The sequence below is a fragment of the Amphiprion ocellaris genome, chromosome 13 (assembly GCF_022539595.1).
Source record: "Amphiprion ocellaris isolate individual 3 ecotype Okinawa chromosome 13, ASM2253959v1, whole genome shotgun sequence".
Taxonomy (NCBI): Eukaryota; Metazoa; Chordata; class Actinopteri; family Pomacentridae; genus Amphiprion; species Amphiprion ocellaris.
Window position 1 is genome coordinate 857,760 of NC_072778.1, and position 20,518 is coordinate 878,277.

At 41.8% G+C, this 20,518-nt stretch overlaps 1 protein-coding gene and 1 long non-coding RNA gene across 7 annotated transcripts in view; one reads left to right on the top strand and one right to left on the bottom strand.

Annotated features, from left to right (window-relative positions):
- LOC111582719 (protocadherin-1) overlaps nucleotides 1-20,518 on the bottom strand; it is a 263,570-nt gene that overhangs the window by 225,628 nt on the left and 17,424 nt on the right. For all 6 annotated transcript variants that reach the window (XM_055016556.1, XM_055016557.1, XM_055016559.1 and 3 more), the window contains exons 2-3: nucleotides 17,319-18,144; nucleotides 6,754-8,937 (exon numbers count right to left, since the gene is read on the bottom strand). In XM_055016556.1, coding sequence (XP_054872531.1) covers nucleotides 6,754-8,937; nucleotides 17,319-18,128 — 2,994 coding nt within the window. In that variant the 5' untranslated portion in view covers nucleotides 18,129-18,144. The remainder of the gene's footprint in view (nucleotides 1-6,753; nucleotides 8,938-17,318; nucleotides 18,145-20,518) is intronic.
- Nucleotides 367-3,200, top strand: LOC129350351 (uncharacterized). The gene is made up of 2 exons (XR_008603712.1): nucleotides 367-867; nucleotides 2,457-3,200. It is a non-coding gene; the product is annotated as an uncharacterized LOC129350351 (long non-coding RNA).

Sequence of the window (20,518 nt, forward strand, 5' to 3'; positions counted from 1 at the left end):
CAAATTTTAGTAAAATAACCTGCAGTCATCAGAGGCTCTGCAACAAAAATCATCTCATGTTTTATTTTAATGCAGTAAAATAAAACATGAAAACCCTAAAATGTGTAGAAATGATCTGAAAACTGTTCAGGAAGTGACTTCATATTTAAATACAGAATAAATACATAAATACAGAATGCTTAGCGTGTTCTCCTGCTTACTGTAGCGTGTTCTTCTTATTTTATGTGTTCTACTTCTTACTTTATGTGTTCTGCTGTTTACTGTAGCGTGTTCTCATGTTCTGTGTTCATGTTTCTGTCCCTCTGAGCTGATTTCAAAGGTTGAACTGAGGCTCCTCCTCCTGAACCTGCAGCACCTGTCCTCCCTCTGACACCCAGGTGAGTCCAGGTGAGTCCAGGTGAGTCCAGGTGAGTCCAGGTGAGTCCAGGTGAGTCCAGGTGACTGAGCGCGCTCAGTGCAGATGCTCTGTTTACATGACAAACTAGAGCTGAACACGCTTACATGGAGGTGTTTCATACCTGCTGACACGCTTCAACTGTAACTGTACACACACACGCACACACACACACACACACACACGCGCGCGCGCGCGCGCACACACAGACACACACAAACGCTGCGCTGAGTGATGTCGTGTTCAGGAATGTGTGTGAGTCGGAACAATAATGTGGGTCTGTGTTGTGTTACAGAGGCTCCTTTGTGTTCAGGTTCCTGCTCCATATGTCGTCATACGTGTTCTAACCTGTGAACACGCTCCACCTGAACAACACGCTACAGATTAAATAGTCCAGGACAGCGTGTCCGTTTGCTCACGGCTCGACTCCGGTCCTCCAGCTGGGATCTAAGCTGCTCAGAGGAACGTTGTTGGTAAAAGACTTTCATAATAAGAGCTTTAAAACATGCAGCAGGTTGTTAAAATAGCATGTTTTATAAATATAGATTCATATTCTGCACATCTACAGGTTTATAAATGGATTCAACATGTTTACATCCTCTAACGCTGTTTTAGCTCCTGTCTCTTTAAGGCCACGCCTCCTGAAAGCTGTGCTCTGATTGGTCAGTTTGTCCAATAACAGTGAAACAGTGCTAGCTACCGTCAACTGAGTTGTTAAAGAAAATGCTTAAAATGCCAAAAAAATGCATAAAATGGCATGAAACTTTACATAAAATCATCAAAAATTATTTCAAAATTATCAAAAATTACTCAAAACCAGTTTAAAAAGACAAGATTTGTCCAAAATTACAAAAAAAATCACAAAACTAGTTTAAAATGGAAAAAAATTGTAACAAAATTCCTCCAAAATTATCAAAAAAATGACTCAAAACCAGTTTAAAATTTGCTTAAAATGGAAAAACAAAAAAGCGTTTCAGTCATTTTATGCACTTTTTTTGGCCATTTTAAGCAAATCTTAAACTGGTTTTGAGTCATTTTTTTGATAATTTTGGACAAATCTTTCCATTTTAAACTGGTTTAGAGTAATTTCAAAAATAATTTTGGATTAATTTTTGTAGTTTCATACGTTTCATGTCATTTGACAAAACATTTTGTCATTTTAAGCAAACTGTGGACAAATCTTTCTATTTTCCCTAATTTTGGACGTGTTGTCATTTTAAACTAGTCTTCAGTAATTTTCTTGACATTTTTGAACAAATCTTGCCATTTTAAACTGGTTTTGAGTAATTTTTTGGATAATTTTGGATGAATTCTTGTAATTTCAGGCAAGTTTCATGTCATTTTATAAGTTTTTTAATAAGTTGAAGCAAATTTAGGACAAATTTTGTCATTTTAAACTAGTTTTGAGTAATTTTTTATAATTATTTAGTAATTGTGGACAAATCTTTCTATTTTAAACTAGTCTAGTTTTTTTCATAATTTTGGACACATTTTGTCATTTTGTCTTGAGTAATTTTTTTGACAATTTTGTACAAATCTTTTTTTTTTGGATAAGTTTGGAAACCCGTGAATAAATACGTATTTTATTCTCAATATTTTGCATCTTTTTGTGGTTGTTTTGCGTCTCCTTCCAGTTTCGTGTCTCTTTGTGATTGTTTAACATGTCTTTGTAGTTATCTGGTATCTTTTTGTAGTTCTTTCATATTTCTCTGGTCACATTTTTTGTCTTTTTTCAGTAGTTTTGGGTCTTTTTTGAGTTTAGTGTCTCTTTGTGGATGTTTTATGTCTATTTGGGGTGTTTGCATATTTTTTGAGTTTAGTTTTAAAATATTCCATAAATCTTTGTTATCATCCTAATTATCCTTTCAAATAACTTTAGACTTAATTGTATTCAGTTTTTTGTATTTGTGCATCACCTGATGAATATAAATTTCAAACATCGACGGATTCAGCAGCGATTTAACAGTTTTAAAGGTTTCTCTGTGAAACAGGAAAGACAAAGAAGCTAAAACTAAAAACCAAACAGAATCCTCACATCTTGTTATTCTGCCTCCGTGTGCAGAACCGTCAGAACCTGAAGCTCTCAGCTGAAGACAGACACTCCGTTCCTGCCGACTACATTTCCACCGCCAGCCGTGAAATGACTGTAATTTAAAGGAGAGGAGGAGGAGGAAGAGGAGGAGGAAGAAATCTAATGGAGGCCATCACTGCTTCCTGTCCTGATGGGGAGGCGAGGAGCTGCTGTCAATCAAACAGCTGTTGATTAGAAACACCTGCATTGGATCAGGTGTAGAATAATAGAGTGAAACTGATGATTTAGTGAACATTAAAACGTCTCAGAGTTTCCTGGATGTTCCTGCTTCATGTGAGAACATCTGGTGGAACCGACTGATGTTGGTCAGAAGGAAAATCAGCAGCAGCTTCCTAAACTCTGGACTTGAAAGATTCATGTCTCGGCTGTGTTTTTTTGTTTTTTTGAAACTTCTGTCTCCTTTTTCTTCACTGTGGTTCATTTTAAAGTCCTGCAGCTCTAAGGAACCAGAACATCATGAAGGAGAGAAAATCAGAGACGTCTTCTATCAGTAGGACTCAGAACGATGGAAACTATGTTTGAAATGACTCAAACTTTGCTTAAAATGTCAAAATTTTGGGCAAAATGGTTCAAATCTTTCTCCAACATTAGTCCAAAATCACTCACCGTTTGCTTAGAATTGTAAAATGTGTCTTAAAAGTTGTTTAACTTGTTATTTAAAATGACAGAAATTCGTCCAAAAATGAATACATGAATAAAAGCCGTCCTCTGTCAGCTTGTCCTGCTGCTGCTTCTACAGCAGATCAGGAATCAGAGCCAGTGGAGGGGAAACGGGCTGATCTGGACCTCTGGATCTGTTCTGGACCTCTGGATCTGATCTGGCTCTCTGGATCCGATCTGGACCTCTGGATCCGTTCTGGACCTCTGGATCCGATCTGGACCTCTGGATCTGATCTGGACCTCTGGATCTGTTCTGGACCTCTGGATCTGTTCTGGACCTCTGGATCTGATCTGGACCTCTGGATCTGATCTGGATCTCTGGATCTGATCTGGATCTCTGGATCTGATCTGGATCTCTGGATCTGGACCTCTGGGTCTGATCTGGATCTCTGGATCTGCTCTGGATCTCTGGATCTGGATGTCTAGGTCTGATCTGGATCTCTGGGTCTGGATCTCTGCTGGACCTTCAGAGGAGCACCGACACCATAAATATGACAACAGAAACCAGGAGGAGGACCGGTTGGCTCCGGTTGGCTCCGGTCGGCTCCGGTCACCGCTATGAGTCAGCACACGCGGGTCGCTGCGTCGCCATGGAAACGGCGAGTCGGACGAACCGCTAATGCGGCTCCAGATGGGGGGCGGAGCCTGTCGGTGACCGCTGACCTCCAATGAAAGCAGCTCAGAGAGGATCTGGCCTCCGACCTACAGCAGCTGGTTCAGAGGAAACACATCTGGATGTAAATAAATACTAATAAATAATAATAAATAATACTACGATAATACGACCTTCAGACTGTTTATCAGTAAAATAAAGACCAGATCAAGCTTTTAATCAGGCTTCTGATTGATTTAACGCATTTTATTTATTTCTCTTCTTATAACTCATTTTTTTTGATTGATTTCTGTTTATCTACATATTTTAACAAATGTTTTCATGAATTTTGATTCAGTTTTGTCCTCCTATCTGTCTGTCTATATTTCATTTTAATTAATTTGAATTTTTATCTTAATTTGATCTCAGCTGGTGTTTCCTTATTCCATCTTATTTCTAACAGTGTTTCCTCCGTTCCTTCATTTCTAACATGCTTGTGTTCTTTTATTTTTATTTCCTTTAATCTGTAAAAAGCAGTCTGTTATATTTTATTAGTATGAAAAGCCACGTCTGAATAATTCGAGTTAAAATGACAAAAATGAGACAAAATCACAAAAACAAGACACAAAATGACAAAAACGAGACACAAAATGACAAAAACGAGACACTAAATGATAAAAATGAGACATAAAATGACAAAAACGAGACACAAAACAACAAAAACGAGACAAAATAAAAAAAATTGCATTTTATCTGCAAAAAGAATGATGGATCTACCTGATCTGGTTTCATCTACCACCATCAGAGATGAAGCTATAATCGTAGCTCCTCTGGGCTCTGGAGGGTTAATTAATGAATGACAAAATGTAAAACAGAAAAAATATGGACTTACTAGACTTAAACTGACCAAACTGTGAAACTGAGAAAATAACTTTCAGATTAATTAGTAACTAAAAAGGTAAAATATTCAACGTCAGGTCCAGAATCCAGTTAACTCCAGTCAGAGGAACTCTTTTCTACATGTTCCCTCGTTTTTGTCGTTTTGTCTCATTTTTGTCATTTTGTGTCTTCTTTATATCAGTTTTCATGCAGTTTTTGTTATTTTGTGTCTCGTTTTTGTCATTTTGTGTCCAGTTTTTGCCATTTTGTGTCTCGTTTTTGTCAGTTTATCAAATTTTGGTCATTTTGTGTGACATTTTTGTCATTTTGTGTCTCGTTTTTGTCAGTTTTTATGCAATTTTTGTCATTTTATGTCATTTTTGTCATTTTGTGTCTCATTTTTGTTAGTTTTTATCTAATTTTTTATCATTTTTGTCAGTTTTTATCTAATTTTTGTCATTTTGTTTCTTGTTTTTGTCAGTTTTTATCTAATTTTGGTCATTTTGAGTGAGTGATGAAATGAGGATGGAAGCGTTCGGCCCAAACCCAGTGAAAGCACAGAGCGCCACTTCAACATTGAATGTTTATTGAAACAAAATCTGCTTTTAACCGTAAAAAAAGAAGAAAACAATGAGAACAGCGTACATTTATTTCCCCAGAGAAGAAGAAGAGTACATGAGTGAGCAGGTGTGCTATGAGGAGTCGATATGAGGCTTTCAATCCGACTACAGCTTAGCGGCTACACGCTAACCGCAGACACGCCACACGTATGACGGCGGCAGTGTCTGAGCGAGTCTTTGGTTCAGGTATTCAGTCTTTACAACAGTTACAGACAGAAACACAGCATCAGTTCACATTTATGTACAGAACATCACCCCTCGTCTGATTGTCTTCACAGGTTTCACAGTGCACGTGACTTTTTTTACTTTATCAGTCCATCATTGCTAACACGCAGCGCCTCCTTCTTTTTTTTTGTACGTTAAATAGAAAAGAGCAAGGCACTCTGGGTAGAAGAAGGCGAAAGCGGGCGCCTTGGAAAATTACCTGCCATTAATCTGTGCAAACAATCGACTCTAGCCCCGCTGATCGGGAACACAGCAAAATTAAAAGTCGTATTTCAGCTGACCTGACAGCAAGTGCGGAGGTTAAGAAATGGTTGTATTTAGTCTTAGTGTACCTTTTCCTTTCTAATGTAGCGGCTTTTTACAACCCCCTCGCCCTTCTTATTCCCTTCCTTTCTTTTCCTTTTTCGCTGCTCGGCTCCCTGACTGAGCCGAAATGACCTTAAATTGGTCCGAGCTGGATGGAAACACTCTAAAGTGCCGCTCAGCCCGGCTAGTTCCCGGCCAAAGAAAGCCCAGAAACAATAAAAAATGGGTACAAGAGAGAAAAGAAAAGAAACTCAGGAATTCACAGTCACTCTTTGTCACACTTCAACAAGCTGATCCGGCCATAAAGAGCAGCTTTAGACCTCTCCCGGAAAAAAAAACACAACAGAAAAGACATTCAGACTTAATGAGGATGTCAGCATGAAGCTTTCAATGAATGGCAAATTCAAAACACTTGTGAATAGTAAGAACAGCAAAAACCTCCTTCATTTAACCGTCGGTGAAAAGGTGAAACTAAACACAAATAAGACAAATGAAAAACACAGAAACGCTGAAGATAGACCCATATGGGATTCCCAATGAAAACACTAAAATATATCCAGATACCAAACTTCTAGAAAATATGACATTTTGTTTAGTAATTTAACAAATACTCTTCAATAAATATATGCAGAAATGAAATATTTGGTTGTATGACTTCACAGCAAAAAACCCCAACAGAGTCCATTTTTTTGGGGGGTTTCTTTTGCTAAATATTGGTAAGCCCATATTTGGTCTATCGTAATCCATATTGTGGTTTGTGGTGTCCATGTTGAGGTGAAAACCAAAAAACGGAACAGAACAGAACAGAAATGATGAACAGAACCAATCCAAAAACAAAACAGCCGTTTGGAAGTGGGTGCAGTGCAGGGAATCAGTGAAGCTTTGGTGGATGAATAGTGCCAGATCAGTCCCAGCGTGACTACCACACCCGGTTGGTCCACTGGATGTCCCTGTAGTACATTGCCGTGTTTGCGTAGTCTCCTACCTGTTTGTTGCTGTATTTGGGTGGGTTGGCCTTGTAGCTGTAATCCGAATATTGGTCGGAGCCCGTGGAGTTGTTGTCACCCGTCCCTACGAAGGTGTTGGTGGCGGGGAGGTCCTGAACGGCCTGGTGCTTCTTTGAGGCGGAGGGCGACTGCGGCTGCAGCTGGATGGACGGCAGGGGGGAGTTGGAGCGGTAGTGGCGGCCCAGATCGGGGCTTCCGGGAGGATAGTTCAGGGGCAGGTGGATTCTGGGACTGTCGTTGACGTTGTCGTTGATCAGGTTGAACTTGAGGCCTTTCTGGAGGCTCGCCTCCTCGTCCTCCTCCAGCGGCTTGGCTGGTTTTGGAGCTTTTCCTTTCTTGCTCTTTTTCCCCTTGCCGTTTTTAGGTCCTTGCTTCGGAGCGTACAGGTCTTTACTCTCCTTCTTGCCGGCCTGGTAGCCGCTCTTAGTGTCCTTCTGCAGCCGGTGTCTGATGACCACCACGGCCACAATAACCAGAATCACGCCAGCGATTCCCGCCAGGCTGCCGTACAGGATGTTGCTGCGCTGAGCGAGGGCGTAGTTGGGATCTCCGGCGATGTCCCTGTCCAGGGGCGTGTAGAGGCTGTGGCCGACCAGCGCCTCGATCAGAGACACGTTGGACTTGGTGTCGTTGACAAAGACGTGGACCAGAGCGGTGGTGTGGCGAGCAGGTTTGCCTTTATCGCTGACCTTCACGACCAGCCGGTGGAGCCCGTTGTGCTTTCCGGTGAATTCCTGCGCCAGCGTGATCTCACCGCTGCTGGGTGAGATCTCGAACAGTCCGTACGGGTTTCCGCCTGTGATGCTGTAGTACAGCTCAGCGTTGGGCCCGGCGTCGATGTCCTCAGCCTCCACCACCTCCACACGGGTGTCCAGCGGGGTGACGGGTGTCAGGTAGGTGTAGGAGGAGTTAGCCGGCTTGGTGACGTAGGGGGCATTGTCGTTCTCGTCCAGGACGTTGATGGTGACGCCCACGTAGGAGGATCGAGGTGGTTCACCGGCATCCACGGCCTTCAGACGGAAAGTGTAGGTGCTCTCCTTCTCGCGGTCGAAGGAGATGCTGGACAGGATGGTTCCTGTCCCGTTCTGGACGACAAACTTCCCGTTATCTGGTTCCACAAACAGCCTCACTCTGGAATTCTCGCCCTTATCAGCATCAGTGACAGTTACTACACCAACGGGGTTGAGCGGAGGCATGTTCTCGTTGACAGAGAAGCTGTAACCGTTCAGCATAAACTTGGGGTCGTTGTCGTTGCGGTCAAGAACATTTATCACCACTGTAGCGGTGCCAGTTTTACTGGGAACGCCCTTATCGGCTGCCGTCACCCGGAACTCGTAGCGCTCCGTTTCTTCCCGATCCAGCAGGTTTTTCACACGAACCTCCCCGGTGACGGCATCGATTTCAAACAGCCTAGTGGCCGAGAGCTCGATGATGCTGTAGACCAGCTCTGCATTGGTGCCACTGTCAGCATCGGTCGCCACGACATCCAGAACTTTATCACCCGGGTGGTTTCCCTCTGCAAAGTCCACCTCCAGCATGGCGGGGGAAAAGGTGGGCGTGTTGTCGTTCATGTCCGTGACCTGGACTTTGAGGGAGTTGGTGCTGGACAGCGCCGGGTTCCCAGAATCCACAGCGACAATTTCAATCCTGTAATCCTTAACGCGCTCATAATCCAGCAGGGTCGTCGTCTGCAGGAAGTATTTCCTCTTCCGATCGTTGGCCGACTCGCTCGCAGGCCGGAGCTGAAATGGAACGTCGCCGGCGACCACGCACGTCACCACCGCGTTCTCCCCTTCGTCGCGGTCCGACACCTGCACCAGCGCCACCGGTGTGCCGATGGGCATATCCTCGGAGATGTTGGCCACACCGTCCTGGTGTGTTACCAAGCCGATGCCGCGGATCTCGATGGCAGGTTGGTTGTCATTGCGGTCCTTGACGTTGATGGTCACCAGGACCTTGGAGCTCTTGGAGGTGGGCCCACGATCTCTGGCCACCACAAAGAACTTGAGGAAATTTTCTTCTTCTCGGTCCACCAGACCTTTGACGTAGATGACGCCTGAGGAGCGGTCGATACGCAGAAGCCTCTGGACCGTCTCCGGCGCCTGGTGGAGGCTGTAGTCAATCTCTCCGTTGCTGCCAGTGTCGGCGTCATTGGCTCGAACCTGCAAGAACAGAAAAAAAGGTTTTCAGTCAAACTTTGAACCTCACATTTCACCAAGTTTGTTCAAAGAAGCAGGAAATACAACATGGTGGAACAACGATCTTACTTAACATCTCTTCATTTCATTTTCTCTGTACACTAAGTATTTTCAGGCTGTACTATTTGGTCGATTGTTCTCTCTATGTTGATTTTACCAAAGATTCATATCATGGGGTTCTCCAGGTTCCTTCCCCAGTCTGTGACCTGTTGGTTGTGTCCACTTAATACAGACTGAATGCTCTGATGCTGAAGGTCTTTATGCTGATTGTCTTTACATGTTGAGCTCAGTCTTAGGTAAGCATATTACTGAGAATATTTGTGCGTTTTCTTCGTTGCAGTTGCCTCTGGAGATGGTAGGATCTATTTATTGGGACTCCTGACAGCGGAGAGGTACATTTTAATAATTATTTTCCTTTTTAAGTATGTATTGTGAGACCTTGTTTATTCTATTTATTCTTTAACGTTCCTTTTTTCACGTCATTAAAAGGATCCCTGCAGGTTCATCTACATATGTATGCTTTCAGGCAGTTCTTTGGGGGGTTTAAACATTCACACCACAGTATTTTACCTGTTTATTGTTTTTTTTTGTGACTCTGGTTGCAGCCAGTTTCTATTTAAGACGGCTTCTCTTTGGTAACAAAACATTTGAGTTAAACAGTCTAGAATCTGTGGGTGTTTTTGCTGCAAACTTTAATGATATTCTCCATTTAACACCTTCACAATAAAAGTCTGGAGTTCTATTTTGCCAATTACAGCCAGAATAATAAATCAGAGTGTCAGAAGTCGGAGGCCGCCTGAACGCCCCGCACTCCCATTACAGTCTCAGTTACATTTAAATGGCTATTTGGCTTCTTTGTCTTCCACAGAGTCATGACCGTCACTAATGCGACACCACAAAGGCCTTTATGCTTCCTGAGGGGGAGGAGTTTCTGCTGTGTGAAACATAATAGACGATCAAAGCCCAACTCCCACACAGCGGCCGTGCGGCGGGTCATTGGCGTCTAATGGGCAGATGAGTGAATGTTAATGTTCTCCTCATTATCAGAAAAGCTCCGGCTCCTCGGGGCCCATTAGGAGACCGGCGAGGACCGAGAGCCAGGATCCGGCTTCATGTGTCCGAACCCAAAGTAAATGGAGGTAATTAGTCAATTAGGAGGTACGAGCAGTCAGCAGAATATCACTTAGGATGGACTCATTAGGACGCCTTTCTATCTGCTCATCTAATACTTCTTAATTGCGTTCGTTTGATGCCGCTGTTTGGAATGTGGGTTGGCGTGAGGCTCCAGATGATGCGGTGGTTGAACAACTGATCTGCTGCTGGTTCAGCGTTAGTGCAGCCTTCACCTGGGACTCGCACTGTAATCAGGGCTTCTACATTGTAAGGCCATTATTCCTTTAAAAGTGAGCTGGATGGGAGCCAAGACTGCAACTCTGCAAAACAACATTTAAGTCCAGAAACACTGGCTTCCCTAAAAAGACCCCGATGAAGAGACGTGCCTGTGGGATGAGCCTTTTAAAACCAAAATAAAACTCACGGTGTTTGGGCCAAGGACAGGAATCTGTTTCACATTCATGCAGCGGTGCCAGTGTTTTTAAAGCAGCAGTTTGGGGAAATGTACTTATTCACTGCTTTGCCAAGTGTTTGAAGATACCACTTTCTTGTCTGCAGGGTAAAAATGAAACCACAAAGATGGAGAGCAGCTAGCTTAGCTCTGACCAAAGGTAACACAAACCCACCAACCGGCATCTCTGAAGCTCACTGACTCACATTTAACTGGTAAAAAGGGTTTGTTTTTATGAGGTTGTATGTTTCAGGGTATTACTGGGGCAGGAACTCATGTTTTTGGAGACGTTCCTACTCTTTATGCCAAGCTAAGCTAACCTGCTGCAGGTCGTCGCTTTAAACTTTAGCAAGACAACCACCAACTAAAGCTCTATTAACACAGAAAAGTAGAACCTGGGAGGAACTTCTAGTGATTTAGAAACTACCTTTGATGTCTGAATTACAAAAATGAGACACAAAACCACAAAAACACGACACAAAACCACAAAAATATGACACAAAAACGAGAAACAAAACGACAAAACAAGACAAAATATTATAAAACGAGACACAAAACGACAAAAACAGGACAAAATATTACAAAAATGAGACAACGACAAAAACGAGAAACAAAACAACAAAAACAAGACAAAATATTACAAAATGAGACACAAAATTACAAAAATTACATAAAAACTGCCAAAAATGAGACCCAAAACAACAAAAACAAAATGCAAAATTACAAAAATGAGACACAAAATGACAAAGGTGAGACACAAAATGACAAAAATGAGACCCCAAATGACAAAAACATGACACAAAATGACAAAAATTAGACAATAACGGACAAAAATGAGACCCCAAATGACAAAAACAAGACACAAAATGACAAAAATGAGACAGAAAATGACAAAAATTAGACAAAAACAGAAAAAAAGAGACAGAAAATGACAAAAATTAGACAAAAACGGACAAAAATGAGACCCCAAATGACAAAAACATGACACAAAATGACAAAAATTAGACAATAACGGACAAAAATGAGACCCCAAATGACAAAAACAAGACACAAAATGACAAAAATGAGACAGAAAATGACAAAAATTAGACAAAAACAGAAAAAAATGAGACAGAAAATGACAAAAATTAGACAAAAACGGACAAAAATGAGACCCCAAATGACAAAAACAAGACACAAAATGATAAAAATGAGACACAAAACAACAAAAAGAGAAAGAAGTCAACACTGAACAGCGTATGAACGTGACACGGCTTGGAGCTGATCCAGAACATGTTTGTCTGTGAGGAAAGATTCGGTGTTTAAGTGAATGAAATGAGGATTAAAGGTTGTTGCAGACGGCTGCAGACTCTCTCAGGGAGTTTCTCTCCAACACAGAATAAATATCTGGTTTCCTGTCTGCTCAGGATCACACACTGTGACAGACTGGCAGCGGCGACTGTGGAAGCCACTGATCCAAGGCGCAGAGGTTAAGGTTAAAGAAAGCATGAAAGTGAAATTATAATTTCTCCTGCCCATTGATTTCTTCTCCCCCGGTGTGGCTTTAAGCGGCAGACATCACCAAACAGCGGTGAATTATTGACAGCTTCTGAGAATTGTGTATTGAACAGTCGGAGCTGCTCTGGCTGCTCTCCAAGGCCGGCGAGTCGAGCTTCCAGCAGGTACAAACACTCTTTATCTCCCGTTAACCGTTAACCAGCGGCCAAGGCTGCTTCCTGGACGCCGGTTCCACTGCCTTTAAGCGTCTCGCAGGGAGATAATCCATCACCGTTTATATCCTGTCACGGTTATTGTTGACGAAATTACATTATAATTACATGGTAGTTCAGCGTGGACCCTTCAGCTCATTAATCAGCTCTCATTTTCTCATTTTGTCTTGTTTTTGTTGTTTTGTGTCTCATTTTTGTTTTGTGTCACATTTTTCTCATTTTGTCTCAATTATGTAATATTTTGTCTTGTTTTTGTTGTTTTTTGACGTTTCGTGTCTAATTTTTGTCTCATTTTTGTAATTTTGTGTCTTTTTTGCCTGACTTTGGTCACTTGTCTCATGTTTTTCTTTTGTTTCTCGTTTTTGTCATTTTGTGTATAATTTCTGTAATATTTTGTCTTCTTTTTGTTGTTTTTTGTTGCTTTGTGTCTCATTTTTGCAATATTTTGTCTTGTTTTTGTCTTTTTTTAAAGTAAAATCCTCTATGCTTCAGTTCTAGATGACTAAATGTTGTGATCCTTTGTAGACACTGTGATCTGGACGTCTCTCAGCTCCTTTAGCCATGTAGGGCTGAAGTCAACCACAGAAAACCAAAATCCAGTCCACTGATTGGTTGAAGAACTGGTAATAATAATAATACATTTTATTTGGCAGTGCCTTTCATAACACCCAAGGTCACTTTACAGAGGATAAAAACACAATAAAATAAATAAAACAAAACAGCAGACAGTTAAACAACCAAAGAAAAGCTTTGGTTGGTTAAGACACCAACCAGTTCTTCAACCAATCAATGGGCTGGATGTTGGTTTTCTTTGGTACTTTTTTGCACTAAAACTACAATAAAACTCTTTATCTTCCATTAACAGTTAACCAGCGACACCAGCTGCTTCCTGGACACTGTTCTGCCGGTTCCACCGCCTCCAATCTGGCCTCAGATGGATCCGAAAAGCGTCTGGCAGACATTTCCAGGGAGATAATCCATCACTGTTTATATCCTGTCACGGTTATTGTTGACTAAATTACATTATAATTACATGGTAGTTCAGCGTGGACCCTTCAAACCATTCTGGGCTGCCTCCTTCAGCTCATTAATCAGCTCGCTCTTACATCATGTGCTTTGATTGCCTTTTAGGGGAATTTAGCGATTAGACTCGAGGGATCTGTCAGAGTTCTCAAACATTCTGCAGTCTTTAATAATCTCCACATCTGAAGACAGAAGAATCGCTCAGAGATCTGATCAGTTAATCACTGATGATCCTCAATCTGCTTCTCCACAGAAGTCACCAGAAATCTGACAAACTCTCAGCACTTCTGCTTATTTATACACTTTGGGCTTCTTTTTGGTTTGCTTTTCCTGCTGGTCTGAAGTGGGCGGGGCTTAGTTAGCAGTGATGTCACTTATCTCTTTGCACCAATCACAAGCAAGAACCACATTTGAATCTGACAATGATCACAACCTGATCCGACCACATGAAGAAGCATTTTAGTTTGGGAGTTTTTCAAAATAAACTAACATTCAGCAGAAACTAAAAATTCAAGTTGAATTACAGGATTTGCAAAAGATCCAGCTTTAGAGGAGATTTCAGCTTTTATTGTTACTTACTGGGTGTATTAAAACAGCTTTCACTGCTTCTCATTGTGTTTCTCAGCTTCTTTAGCTGCGCAGGGCCAAAGTCAACCAAAAAAAACCTTTAGTTGGTTAAAAAATCTACCAATTCTTCAATCAATCCTTTGACTGGCTGAAGAACTGCTAGAGTTCTTAACAAACCAAAGAAATCTACCAATTGATTGTTTTGCTTTTTTTTTGGTTTTCTTTGGTTGATTAAAAACTCTACCAATTCTTCAATCAATCCTCCGATTGGTTGAAGAACTGGTAGATTTCTGAACGAACCAAAGAAAATCTTTGGTAGAGTTCTTAACCAAGAAGTCCACTGATTGGTCGAACAACTGATAGAGTTCTTAACAAACCACAGAAAACCTTTAGTTGGTTAAGAAAACTACCAGTTCTTCAATCAATCCTCTGATTGGTTGAAGAACTGGCAGAGTTCTTAACCAACCCAAAAAAAACCCTTTAGTTGTTTAAGAAATCCACCAGTTCTTCAACCAATCCTTTCATTGTGGATGAATAAAATAAAGAATTAGCACCTTATCTGTACAGGAAGCTGATGAGATGCAGTCAGAAGCAGTGGAGAAACTCGACTTCTTGTAGTTTCTTTCAGTCAGATTAAATATTCAGACGTAAGTAAGCAACAATTTGAGCTGAAGTTCTTGATATTATTTCGTGTAGTAAATATTTAGACAGTAATGAGACAAACAGACTCTGATGTTCACTGAGTCTGACTGGAAGTAAAGGCTGGATTTTTAACCGCACTAGCAGAAAATAGGTTAAAATATTCTGAGCGCAGCAGCGTGTCCTTTAACCAGCGAGTCAAAAGCCGGGGATATACACGCCTGCGCCACCATTGGACGATTTAAGCAGGTCAGGACGGTCATCCTGCTGCCTCTAAAGCATCGCTCCTCAAACGCACGGAAGTGAAATGAATTCTGCGGCTCTCTGAAATGCAATGAGCCACATCCAGAGCAATAATACCAATAAGCCCCGTGGATAATCTCATGACTGACTCAGATTAAGTCATGCACGGCGAGCTGGAAGGCTGCAAGGCTGGCTGGTCGGGGAGGGAGGCGCTGGAAGAAGTGGCGATGCTGTGGAGTCACCGAGCCGGACCGAGTGTTCCGGCCGGCCGAGGCCCCGGAGGTGAAGCTGAATCAGTGGTTAATATGTGACGACACACTGCGATCCCACGGCCTGCTCACCTCCACCCCGCCATCTGTCCACACGGATAATTGAGCAGCATATTATGTGCAGATGTGTGTTATCAGCGGCCGGGTTAAAGGTTCCTCTGCAGCGCCGGACCGACAATAAAAACTCAAGATTGACTCTCAGCAGCAGCAGCAGAGCTCGGTTCCTACACACTAACAGCGTTTATTATTAACAAAATGTGGAGGAAATGTGGTAAAAGTGTTAGCAAACTGTTGCTCGCCAGAATCCTTTATTTCAGGGGGTCAAACATGTAGCCCATGGCCTAAAACCGGTCCTCCAGAGGGTCCAATCCGGTCCTCAAAGTGTAAAAATTCCAGAGAAGACATTAACTGCAGATTATAAATTAGTAAAACTATAAACTTAAAATAATTTCTAGACCATGACAAGTTGTTTGGATCATAAAGTAAAATACTAGATTGCTCATTGTTCTGTTGTCGTTTTGTGTCTCGTTTTTGTAATATTTTGTCTCATTTTTGTTGTTTTATGTGTTTTTTTGTCTGAGTTGTCGTTTGTCTCACATTTTTGTCGTTTTGTGTCTCATTTTTCTCATTTTGTGTCTGGTTTTTGTGGGGGTTTTTCTATTTTAAAGTAAAATACTCGATTGTTAATTGTTGTTTTGGTGTTTTTGTCTCATTTTTGTAATATTTTGTCTCGTTTTTTGTCTTTTTTTTGTCTCGCTTTTGTCATTTGTCTCATGTTTTTGTTGTTTTGTCACATTTTGGTCGTATTGTGTCTCATTTTTGTAATATTTTGTCTTGCTTTTGTTGTTTTGTCTTTTTTTGTCTGACTTGTCGTTTGTTTCACGTTTCTGGCATTTTTGTCATATTTTGTCTTATGTTTTTGGTCTTTTTTTGTCTTGCTTTTGCCCTTAACTTTAGAAAGATTTGAGTAACTGGATAATTTTGTGTGATTTTTTGGACAACTTTTGTGTTATTTTGAATATTTCTTGAGGCAGTTTCTACAATTATCAAGTAATTTTGAATAACTGTTGAGTAATTTTGGATACTTTTGTGTCATCTGGAACATTTTTTTCCGAAATGTATTCAGTTTTTGAGTGATTGTGGACATTTTTTGAGAAACAGATTTTTCCACAAAAAGAGATCGCCAAAAAGACGGGCCAAAATTACCACAAAGAAAAACACAAAATCAGCACAAAAAGACCCAAAATCTGTTATTAGGAAACCGTTGTCCACAGAATCCTTGATTCCACACATGAAGCTGAGAACCTGAACCTGGTTTTTGGTCCGTTCTGTCCTGACAGCATCATGTAGTTTAATGGAGTTACTGAACCAGTGGTCTGGAAGAAGAACCTTATCTCTGGACTGTAAAGCTGCATGTGAGCTAACACCAACAGACAGACAGACAGCGCTGATTTAATATTAACTACATATCATGGAGAAGCTCCGTCACAATGGGACATGGTGAATACTTGAGGACTGATATATTTAGAGCAGGAAACTCTGACCTTCTGTTTCCCATCAGAACACTCTGGGTTAAAACTGGAGAACTTCCATTATCACCGACGTTCCTCCTTAAACTGTTTTAACCTGAAAACATCCACAACCAGTGGGTGGAGTCGTTTAAACATTCACCTTCTGTTTCCCTTCATGACTCAGCGGTTCATTTAAAGGCTGTTAATCATCGACTAATCAAATGGTTTATCCATTAATCAGATGTGCTAAACCATCTAATCCTCCCCATGATGGTTGAAGACGTAATTCTGACTCTTTGAAGCTGGAATTAGAAAAAGGTTGGTATTGATTAAAATATGGAGTTCCAGTTAAATTAATTAAATGGTTAACAGCTGCAACAATTAATAGATTAGATTAGATGTCGATTATTGGTTTAATCACGAATGATTCTGGTAATTAAATCGTTTCAGTCATTTTTAAAGAGAAAAAAGTCTAAATTCTGTCATTCCAACGCCTTAGGGTTGGACGATTTCATGTTTTCCATGAAAATTCCCACTTTTATTCATGTGCTAACATGTATTTATCATTTATTTAATGTTATCTTCATTGAAAAAAAAACTGCTTTTCTTTCAGAAATAAGGACATTTCTAGGTGACCCCAAACTTTGGGACGGTAATGCACATTTATATTTCTGGTTTCTGAGGACGTCTTCTTGGACAACACTACTATTTCATGACTTTCTGACATTTAGACCAAACAGCTGATGGGTTTTTCCAGACAATAAAGAACGGACTAAGTCCCAGTAGCGTCCAGACAGTCACCTGTCCAGGTGTGACTCACCTGCAGCACCGAGTGTCCCAGCGGACTGTTCTCCGGCAGCTCGGCTTCGTACTGACTCCTCTCGAACTTGGGGGCGTTGTCGTTCTGGTCGGTGACGGTGACCCTGAGCAGAGCGCTGCTGGCCCTGGGAGGCTTCCCACCATCCACCACCCGGATGTTCAGGTCGTACGAGTCCTTCTTCTCGCGGTCCAGGTTGCCCATGACGATGAGCTGCGGCAGCTTCTCGTCCGTGTCCACCACCACCTGCATGCTGAAGAGCTGGTCGGCGTCCGGCCCGGCGGTCAGCGTGTACTCGGCGATGCCGTTGTCGCCGGAGTCCTTGTCGGTGGCGACGGGGATGGAGAAGAGGGCGCCGATGTGCGTGTTCTCGGGGATGGACAGCGTGAGGATGGGCGAGGAGAACTGCGGCGTGTTGTCGTTGATGTCCAGGATCTCGATGCGGCCCTCGATGAGCCGCGGCCCCGAGCCGATGCCCTTCACCATGTCGGTGATCGACACCTCAAACTCCAGGAAGCATTTGTCGCCCGGGAACAGGTTGCGGCAGTCCCTGAGCGTCTCGCGGTCGATGGGGATCTCGGTGGTGTAGATGTCGCCCGTCTTGCCGTCCACCCTCAGGTAGGGCGAGCCCACCTCCAGCTTGTAGAGGTGTCCGGTGTCGGGCAGGCCCTGGTCCGACGCCAGGCTGCCGATCAGCGTGTTGGGCGGCTGCTCCTCAGGAACCCGGTACAGGATGTCGGTGGGCGCGGCGCCGCAGGAGGCCAGCAGGACAACGGCCAGAACCAGCAGAACCCCCCACCTGGGCAGCGCCATGACTCCAGACAGCTCTCTGAAAGGACAACAGAACACAGATCAGTGGAGGCAGAACCACCCAGCAGAAAGCTCCTCCTCAGATTTATGTCAGAGCCGTTCAGGAATTGATCGTCGGTTCCGCCTCCTCGGGCCGCTAAACACGTCCGGACGCTTGCTAGGACCTATGGGTGGCCAGATTTGAGGCCGGACTCAGAGTGATGGCTTCCTCCTGCTGCCATCTGACAGGAAGACAAACCGAAAGCTGCTGCAGGCGACCAGAGAGAAGCAGCTCAGACTGACGAACGGCTTCATACCATCAGAATAAAGACGTAAGACAACCGCTAAAATCACTTCCTCATCCAGTTCTCAATGTTTCTATAGATCATCCATGAAAATCCACTCAGTCCTCCACCTGAACCCTCAGACACAAACTTTATTAACAATCAGACCTTCAAACTGTCAATATCTCCAGAGTCCCATAGAGGTGGGTGCAGATTTATCACTTTTTTAATGGACTTTTTCCATCATTTCTGAGCCTCAGAACTTCATCAGTCCAGCAGATAGAACCATGACATTTAGGAGGAGAAACATATCTGAGTTCTGATAAAAACTGACACTAAAATAACTAAAAAAGCTGGAAAATCACCACAAAAAGAGACCAAATCACTAAAAAAAAAAGGCTTAAAAAAAGACTTAAAATCCCCAAAAAATGGTCCAAACTACCACAAAAAGACACAAAATCACCACAAAAATAGGTGAATTTACCACAGAAAGGCACAAAATCTCCACTAAAAGAAGCAAAATCACCACCAAAACTCATCTGGTTCTTCATCTGCAGTAACTTTATTAATGATCAAACTTCTATCTTCAGACTGAAACTAAAGAAGCTGGAAAATTTCCACAAATAGAGACCAAATCGTCAAAAATTACCACAGAGAAACACAAAATCAGCACAAATAGGTACAAAATCACTACAAAAATAGGTGAATATACCACAAGAAGACACATAATTTCCACTAAAAGAAGTAAAAGTATCATTAGTTTTACATCCATCCAGGTGTCACAGTCGAGAACTAATGAAGATTTGACCAATTTTTGACAATTTCTGAGTCATTTTTGACAAAATTTCAGGTCCTTTCAAACATTTTTGAAATAATTTCAGGAAATTCCGAGTCATTTTGGAAGGTTTTCATCATTTTTGTGGACAAATTTGAATATTGGTGGGACAATTTAATGCAATTTTAAACAGTTTTTCAGCCATTTTAGATAAATATTGAAAAATCTGGTACAATTTTTGTGTAATTTTAGCCGTTTCATGTCCATCCATTATCTATACACCGCTTAATCCTCACTAGGGTCATGGGGGGGCTGGAGTCTATCCCAGCTGACTCAGGTGAAGGCAGGGGACACCCTAGACAGGTCACCAGTCTGTCACAGGGCTACATACAGAGACAAACAATCACTCTCACATTCACACCTACGGACAATTTAGAATGATCAATTAACCTCAGCATATTTTTGGACTGTGGGAGGAAGCCGGAGTACCCGGAGAAAACTCACGCATGCACAGGGAGAACATGCAAACTCCATGCAGAAAGATCCCGGGAAAGCCGGGACGCGAACCAGGGATCTTCTAGCTGCAAGGTGAAAGTGCTAACCACTACACCACTGTGCAGCCCCCATTTCATGTCATTTGATCAATTTTTAATAAAAAGCACATTTGAATTCTGATACAAAAACTGACACCAGATCAGTTTTACATCCATCCAAGTGTCTCAGTCTGAACACAGAATCTGGTTCTTGTTCTTATTTTCCCATAATCAACTGGTTTCAAGATTTGCTCAAAATACCTCAAACTTTTTCCAAATTTACAATGAAACTGTAAGAAAATGACAAAAACTTTGCCAAAATGACCCCAAATCCATCAAAATTACTCCAAAAAAAGTTCCAGAATGACTCAAGATATATAAATTCTTGCAAATTGCTTTCTTTATCTGACAAATTCGATCTAAAATCCAAAGTTCTTAAAGTTCTTAAGTAAAATGTGAAAAAGGTCACCTCTAGTTCCTTTTAGCTGCATCCCACCATCTGATTTCTTGTAAATTGCTTTCTTTGTTTAATAAACACGATTCAAAATCCAATGACATCCAGTTCAAACGGTAGAAAATTTATAAAAAATAGCAATAAATTGGCTCCAGAAACCAGCAAATATATATAGAAAACTATAGTCTGAAGAATAAACCTGGTTTCTGTTCATCTGTGTCTAATAAATCTGATAAATGTGAGTTACAGTCAAATATAAATAAACGGAGCAAATTTATTATTTAATGTGTTAAATTCTAATTATTATGTGTATTTCACGGCCTGTAAGCTGCTGGTTCCAGATATTTAAGTCTCTTCTGTTGTCCTCT